The sequence below is a fragment of the Chaetura pelagica genome, unplaced genomic scaffold (genome assembly GCF_000747805.2).
Source record: "Chaetura pelagica isolate M959 unplaced genomic scaffold, ChaPel_1.0 scaffold488, whole genome shotgun sequence".
In the NCBI taxonomy this organism is placed as follows: domain Eukaryota; kingdom Metazoa; phylum Chordata; class Aves; order Apodiformes; family Apodidae; genus Chaetura; species Chaetura pelagica.
In genome coordinates, this window is record NW_009954235.1 from 265,500 (window position 1) to 274,284 (window position 8,785).

At 40.9% G+C, this 8,785-nt stretch overlaps 1 protein-coding gene across 5 annotated transcripts in view; it reads right to left on the reverse strand.

The window, feature by feature from the left end:
- Positions 1–8,785, reverse strand: part of NEDD4L (neural precursor cell expressed, developmentally down-regulated 4-like, E3 ubiquitin protein ligase) — a 100,386-nt gene that overhangs the window by 8,021 nt on the left and 83,580 nt on the right. For all 5 annotated transcript variants that reach the window (XM_010003644.1, XM_010003643.1, XM_010003647.1 and 2 more), the window contains 4 exons: positions 6,130–6,188; positions 3,631–3,696; positions 2,875–3,104; positions 666–787 (listed from right to left, as the gene is read on the reverse strand). In XM_010003644.1, coding sequence (XP_010001946.1) covers positions 666–787; positions 2,875–3,104; positions 3,631–3,696; positions 6,130–6,188 — 477 coding nt within the window. The remainder of the gene's footprint in view (positions 1–665; positions 788–2,874; positions 3,105–3,630; positions 3,697–6,129; positions 6,189–8,785) is intronic.

An 8,785-nucleotide genomic window follows, 5' to 3' on the forward strand; every position in this document is an offset into this window, starting at 1 on the left:
AGGAATGAAACCTGAAAGTAGCAGGGTTGTAACTGCCCAGGTTAACACAGCAGGCTCATTCATTACTTAGGAACAGCAAATCCAACTTTTCAGTTACAAGAATGATTCCATTAGCCACTACGACATCAACGGCAGAGGGACACGAGATGGGGAATTGAGCTCACGGTTCTCTAATTCCTTTAAAATTGCCATTCTGCTCCAAAAAGGAGGTGCTAGAGAAACAGGATGCGAGCTTACTCTTCAAACTTGCTGCATTATTGCTAAATGAAGTATTGTCAGTTTATAATGTTTGCCTGCTCGCTTATGGTGGGATTTCAAAGTTCAGCAGAAACCATATTTTCTCATTAAATCACTCAGTAATAATTTTACATATCAAAATATGCTGCATTTGACACCCAGGCAACTGCTTTAGCTGCATGTTTGCATGAAAACAGCTGATAAAATATAGTGATTTTCCTTTAGGGATGGTGATTATTTAGCAACGCTGACTCTACAGTTTTAACGTGAGTGGAGAAAGGAGCAAAACTGCATGAAGCACATTGGTGGAGTAAGACACTGTGACTTTGGAATCCCCATTAACATCAGGAATGCAATTTCTCTCAGAGTACCTCCATGAACACTCAAAGCTGCTGTGGCATTCCCAGACACCCAGCAGCAACACTCACCATCCAGCAGCTTCCCATGGTACACGGCCAGGCCCGCCACCCGGCCAATGAACGTGAAATACGACAGGTGATCTTCGTTACAAAGACCTGAATTAGGATTAATCTGAAGTGTGTAGTTGTCCCTTTTTTGGGGAAAGAAAAGAAATATCTAAATAACCAAGCCTTTAAATAACAAGATATTCAGATATGTTAATAAACAACTTGAGCTTAGGGCCATTTCCTTTTTGTTTTTGCAAGCGTCATAATGTAATTTATCCACATGTTCCTCCACAGAAGCATCTGACAGTGTGTGGGTAGGCTGAGCTAATCAAAACTGGCTTGTATGATATGATGATTAATTGACAAAGGCAAGTAAAGGTCCTGCTCTGGAGTTGCAGGATCCACCTGTGGAAAGTGTGAGAGAGTTGTGCCAAGCTCTTCAAAGGATAAAACCTGGCACCGCTGCCATGGGTGCGACTCTGGTGGCACCTCAGCTGAGCTATCCCTGCTGGGCTGGACTGTTCACTCTTTCCTGCCAAATTTCAGGGCTTAACATTTTAGGATTCCCTTTTGCAGTAGTTGCTTTTAGTTCCTGAAGTAGCTGACAGTAATGTAGAGGAATTATGCACAGGACCTACTGTCCTAGGATGAAGAACATTTTCTCACTTGCATCTGAAACTGGACCTAAGAGAGAGCATCTCTGAAACAGGCTGACCCTGGGGTACTGGAAAAAGCTGCCACTAAGACCTTTAACTGTGTAACCAAGTATTAAGATTTGTGTGAAAGTGTGTGTGTCACAGTAAGACATTAGTGTAAAAGCTGTATTTTTAACCTCTGGAGTTGCAGGATCCACCTGTGGAAAGTGTGAGAGAGTTGTGCCAAGCTCTTCAAAGGATAAAACCTGGCACCGCTGCCATGGGTGCGACTCTGGTGGCACCTCAGCTGAGCTATCCCTGCTGGGCTGGGCTGTTCACTCTTTCCTGCCAAATTTCAGGGCTTAACATTTTAGGATTCCCTTTTGCAGTAGTTGCTTTTAGTTCCTGAAGTAGCTGACAGTAATGTAGAGGAATTATGCACAGGACCTACTGTCCTAGGATGAAGAACATTTTCTCACTTGCATCTGAAACTGGACCTAAGAGAGAGCATCTCTGAAACAGGCTGACCCTGGGGTACTGGAAAAAGCTGCCACTAAGACCTTTAACTGTGTAACCAAGTATTAAGATTTGTGTGAAAGTGTGTGTGTCACAGTAAGACATTAGTGTAAAAGCTGTATTTTTAATTTGCAGCATATTCTTTATCTGTGAAAAATATACAGAGTTTTAAAGTAGTTTGTTTTTTTTTCTTAATTCTTAAAATAACTGGTTAGATTTCTGAACATAAAATTAAATAACATGATCTGTAAAATATCTACAGTGACCTATGTCCTGTAAGTGGAAATATTTTGAAACAAATATTTATTCAGTGAACTCTGTTAAAACAGATGTTCACTGATTGTCAATGTTGTTTAAATTGTTTTCCTTCAACAGCAGAACGTGTCTTTTCTGAGACACTAATGACAGAAAACTCCCATTAGGCAGTCTTTGTTCATCTGCTTGACAGTCTATTCAACACTTTCTGAGAAAGTCTGACACTGACACAAACCCACCAAAACCACTGCCTGCAATTAAGAGACCCACCCTCCCTGCAGCCAAGCACAGCCAGGAATTGCAGACAGCACATGAAAACCAAGGGGCTTCAAGCAAAAACACTTCCTCTCTCCTTTGCACGAATGCATTGCTCAAAGATTTAAAAACTGGACAGAAACAAACAAACTTATGCAAGGCCATTGCTCTGTAACTGCTGAAATGTAAATGAGAAGCTGCTTTATGAGCTTATTATGAAGGAGAGCTCTAATCCTGGACTGCAGGGGTCTCACAGTGCTCTGGGGGGGCATCAAGGGAGGTTCCTGTCTGACCTCACTCCTTTCACCATTGCTGGCCTCAACCACTGCACTTGCGCAGCAAGCAGGGCAACACTGAATGCTGCCTTAAGAAGGGACATGTCTAAGAAGACTTCAGTGACAATTTGGAAGTTCACTGAAAAGCAAGTAAGAAAAGCTAAGACAGAACAGAGATTTGGCTGGCAAGGGCACCACCAAGCATGCTCCAGCTACTGTCCAGGGTAACTGCCTCTTCTGCAGAATCTAATGCATACATCTCTTATGAATGGAAATATTGTAATGGACACTTACGTTGCTGAATATTCAAAGAGACCGTAATAGGGATTAAACATCTCCTTGGACAAGAGAAAAAACCATTCTCTGGCCACACCTCCATAGTCGAGTCCTTTTTCTGACTCAAATTCAATCCAGAGCCTGGCTTTTAGTACATCAGGTCTCTTCACAGACATGATTCTTCTGTAGGACTCCTCAAAAATATTATTTCTGTGTAGCTTCATCTCAAATCTGTTTGGTATATCAGCCTATGTGAAAGCAGAGGATATTATTATACTGGTTAGTCTCAGCAAGTCAGTCTTCAGGCAAGTTACTGACCAGTGGCAACAACTAAATGACAAATTAGATATCTGATATATCAAGTTTCCCCTTACTTTTGTCTTCCAATGCTCTCTTGCACGTGGTGAAGTAGGTTCCAGTTTAGTGACAGGTTTGACAAAGCAATTAAACCCACCAAGAAAAATAACAAGCAAACAAACAAACCAAAAAAAGAGTGAGAAAATTATTGATATTACTGTGGCCTATTTTAAGGGCATTTTAGCTTAAGATGGTAACAAACACTCATACAGAAATATGTGAGTCTTAAAAATTTGCAAATTATTTTGTTGAGAACTCAAACTTCTTCATTTTCTTGGTTCCTACTTAACCCCTTTAGGGGTAGCACCACCAAAGACTAGCAGGGGTGTTGCAGCAGGGTGCACGCCACCCCAAGCCTGTTGTTCTCCCAGAGCCAGTGCTGCTGATCCCAGCACAAAGCAGCATGTTTCTACTCACTGGTTTCTTTAACTTCTTCCGGAAATAGTCGTATTTCTGCTTGAACTCCCTGGAATATGGGACTGCCTATTGGAGAGAATCATAAACACAGATTATTTCAGCTATTTAGCAGTTTGATATTCCAATGTGATTGAAACAAAGATGTGTTACCAGAGAATATGGATTTTCACAGCTGAAAGTGCTAGGCATTGTGAGGTGCTACTCAAAAGACACAAAATTCAAAGAATTTTGAAAATGTATGAGTTAAAGGGCTCCAGAAAAGCCAGAGAAGAACAACAAGGAAAAAAAAAAAAAGGAAGGCTTCCTCGCCTTGATCATAATATTTTCCAGCTACATCCTTGCTCTACTGTGCTCTGCTGTTCTTTCAAGATGAAAGAGTGAACAAATGAAGTGTGGGGTTTTTGGGAGCAAAGTAATGATTTTGAATTCCACAGGACATTCCCTATTTCCTGAAGGCTGAACAATTGCAAAGCTCTGGTTCAAGTTCAGCTTCTGGGTCAGGACTGGGATTTTGGGGGAGGGAAGTATGGGCTGGTCTAGAAGTAGATTCATAACTGGATGTAGATGAGAGGAGGAGGTGGAAGTATTTCTATATGAGTTTCGTCTTGTGGACAATGAGACATGAAAATTCAAATTAAATAAGTTTACTCTGATGATAATATAACTTTACAACAGCCATTAAATAGTTTGTCAGTGTTTCCATTGCTTAAATTCAATGTGAAATGCAATTTAAATAGTTCTTTGTTTTTGTCATGGCACTAAAAATACTAATGAAAACATTAAGATGAATCATTAATGCTTTTATGGCTGTAAAATGGATTTGATCCTGCTTTCTCCTTAAAAAAAACCAAACACACAAATAACTGTTATTTACTTAATGGGGTCATGATTGACCCTTATTAACTTGAAACAAAATTTCCCAGAGACTCTCTCCTTTATGCTTAAAATTTCCGGGAAAATAAACATTAAGAATTTGTACAACATTCTGTAGGTCAGTGTTTCAAGCAGCCACGACATTACAATCACTCCCAAAGCTATTGTGTTCAAACAAGTGGTTATTATTAATCTTATTAATAAAGCAAGAGCAACTGGAATTACACCACGCAGAAATTCCTCTGCTTATCCCAACACCTGTAAAAATCCTGAGGATCTACCCAAAATAAAAAGGTATTCTTGGCATTTGGGAACACCTCAGGGTTGGAAGTCTGATCACTCAGGACACCATAAAATGGCATAAACCAGAATCACTCCATACAGCCCATGTTTTCAAGGTTTGATATTAAAGTACAAGCAAGTATTCCTTTTTCCTGAGGGTGATATTCTGAAATCTCTTAGACTATCTGCAGAAGGTTTTTTCTCTTAAAACTGATAAAACTCAATTTTTGTCTCTTTTGTCTCTTACACTCTGAATCCACATAGTCATACCTCTCCCATCCTGAATGGAGGCAAGTTTTTACTATGCAGAAATTAAAAAATGAGCAGCATGGAAACTCAGCTCAGTACAATTCTGTTGTCAGTAATGACCTGGAAAATGGGTAAATATGAATGTTTCTCCCACACACACCCCTCAGATCTAGGCTGGACCAGTCCTTCATAGGCTGGACTTGATCTTAAAGGCCTTTACCAGCCTTGGTAATTCTGTGGTTCTGTGACCTCAAACTCTGGGGTTCAGCACAGAGAACTTGTTCTGCGATTCCCAAGATCTTCTGTCTCATGGTTCAGAGCAGACATGTGCCCTTTACACAGCTAAATATTGAAACATACTATTGGAATACAATGGAGGAATAAAAGATTAGATACAAATATTTAATATTGTTTGTTCCATACTAAGTAATTTATAGTCTAAGCAAGCATGGAGAAAGAAAAAAAAACCTGACAAATATTTTAGACTTACATTACTTTTTATGCAATTTCTTTGAAATAACATTTTGCCCCCCAGTTAATCTGTCTGGATTACTGCTTTTGTCCTGGAACTTCAGCCTTATAATAAGCAGCAAAATCCATGTTGACATCTTAAATGTTTCATTGGGATCACATCAGTAATGGATCTTTCAGAAACCACACTGATCACCATCCCTTTGTGCAGAAATGCAGGGGAGGAGGCTGGAAGACATGAGCAGTGATGGGTCTCTCTGTGTTCCAGAGCATGAATCCCCGCTCAGGTTACTGAGCTGTGCAGCTCCTGGGTAGATGGAGCTTCCCTCAGAAATAACACGATACAGAAATTGAAACCAGCCAAACACAACTGTCTGCAGCCTCCTGAGGAGCCTTCTCTTCCTCCCCACCCCACAGAGGTAATTCTGTGGTTTATACTGTCTTGTGACCAGGATTGATTCCAAGACACATGCAGGAGCCAGCATGGATGCTGATGGCTCCAGGAGCAGCTCTGATGGCCCAGGAACAGCTCTGGAGCCCAGGCATGACCAGCAGTGCCTCCTGCCTCCACCCACTGCACCTGAGTCACAGCATGTAGCAGAAAAACCCCACAGCAGGACTTACTGGACCAGTAATTGCCGGGTTCTGCAGTCTGGGGTCTTCCCACTGGGTAATTTTATTATCTGGAAGTAACAAAATAAATGGTATAATTACTGCTCTGGTACTGCACTGAGTGCCTGCTGTTCTGGTGTCCCTACAGCTGGTTTCCCTACCATTTCCACGACTTAGTATTTTGGGGTTAGAAAAGGCTGCATTCACCCTCCTACATCAAACCCCATCACACTGTTTAGTTGAAAACACTCATTCAAAAATGCAAAACTAGAACAGAATCCAGTGGATCTGCACTGCTTTTGTGTCAGCTGCACTAGTAAACATGTTCTCTTTGAACACAGTCTTGGATTCAACTCCTATGAGAAATACACAGACTTCATGCCTGAAAGGCAAAGAAACCCAAAAACTGCCAAATGAGAGACTGAGTTTACTTTTTTGAAGTTCTGCATAAAGACAGCCAAGATGTCATACTTTTAAATGACAGTCTGTATTTGAATTTGGAGGGAATAACATCTCTTTAAAAAAGAAAAACTCCTGGACACTGGTAGGACCATTAAGAGAGGCAAACTCATCAGGTTATGGTGAAGAGAACATTCTGTTTTGACCAAAGGAGACTTTGTCAGTCACAAGACAATCCAGTTCTGTTCATCTACAGGACTGAGGCACCAGGAGGGAGGTATGGTGAGGTGCTACAGGACCATGGTGAGACTCTCCCTGCCTCCAGACAACTGCTCCTCACAAGATTCTGAGCACAACAGAATCACAACAAAATGATGATGTTGCAACAATAAGACAATGCTCCAAAAACCAAACTAGAAGCCACCTACAGTGGCAAGGTTTGTCTTCCATTTCCTGCACTGAAAAGATAACAGTATAGTTACTACATCTATTTGCTATGTGCACTGCTTTGGTTTATTACCTGTGTATTAAGAAAGTAGTTCAGATTTTAATTTTTGTCACTGCTAGGTTTTGGAATAAACACACTAAGCTTCAGGAACATTGTTTTTATGGCTACTCTGGGTAAAGCAAAGAACCAAGCCCACCTGCATTAAAACACAACTGTTTTTTATACTTCTACAGTTGGAAAAGACAGGTAAGTTTTGAGCAATCCAAGCTAGTTTTAAAATGGACTGGGATTTGAAAGGTGACATTCATTAAGTGTTAACTAAAGAAAATGCAAAAAGATCAGAAGCAAATTTAATGAGATTTGATCTACTAGTTAATATTAAGATAGTGGTTTATTTACTTTAGCACATAAGATCTATTTAGGGCTTATCAAAGTTTTAGAGGAAGGTTGTTGGTCTGGCAGCTCCAGAAACCCCTCGAGACCCACAGCCCAGAGCCTGCCCCTAGGGCAGGACTCCTCACCTGCCCCTTTTCATCTTACTTCAGCTTTTCAGTCATGTTTCCTTCTACACAGTTTACTGCTTTTACACCAATTCATTTTTTATACCTGCTTGAAATTGACAGCCACAAATCATGGTGGTAATTTTCTATGAAAGGCAAAGCCATAGAACTGGAAATGCCTGCAAGTTTGTCAGGTCTCTCATCACCCTACACACCTGAGAGTGTATGATGTCACTGACTAGTCTCTGTTTTTCCAGAGTATCACAGGGGTGAGAGGAGGATTGTTTCAGGTCTTATTTAAGACACTCCTCTTGATACATCAGAGGATCAGTTAACTCATGTCCAGTTGATGATATTTTTCATGCCCTTTTCAACCAAAATTCTGCTAATTATTCCCATTCTGAGCAATACTTTGCAATTCTTACTAAACAGCATCAGTGAGCCACCGATGACTGCTCTGAGTCTGACCGAAAACCTTCCTGACACCTCCCAGCAGGTAAATCACACTTTCCCATGGGGCTCCCAGGAAATGCAGAAGTATGTATGTACATGCTGCAGTGCCCAGAGGATACTATTTTATTAATGGATGGTAAATAGTGTTGACTGAGCCAGCCAAGGACCAGCCATGAGGAACTAGAGGCTGTATTGCTGTTAAGAGCTTGGCTGCTGCAGAGGGTAGAGCCCTTTGCAGTTACAATCTAACAAGATTATATTGTCAGGATACTGCGACAACACCTACACTATTTTAGTAGTACTTTGCTTGACTGGTCTCTATGGCATGTCAGTAGCAGTCGCATTGCTCCACCAGAGGAGGTTTCTGTGCTGGTTGCATTAGACTTTGTTATAGTTTCTCTGGGGGTGAGAAAAACATCCCGAACACTGCACAGCCAGGCTGGAGTTATGCAGGAGAGTTACAAAATACCTGGGGAATGGGGGTATTCCCCGCAGCTGAATCTGGCAACACTTGCAACATTTATTTGCATCTACTAATGAAACTGGTAACATTTGTTGCATCTTAACTAACTGCTTTAGCAGAGAAGGACTGAAATGAGTAGTTTATCAGGGGAATGGACTACTGAGGATTTTAATTATGATTTAATAATGTCACATGTACAACTAACTACAGGTAAGGATCAGAGTCAGTTCTACTGATACTGAAGAAAAAAAACCCCAATACTGTCAAATATGTGTAATAGTTTAAGGTTTTAATTATTTTTAAGTTTTGTGGAGGGTGAGTCCCCCCTTCCAGTGATTTTGTGAGCTACCCCTTCCTGTGAAGATTGTGCCACCAGCAGAAATATGTCACTGTAAAGTCCTGCTG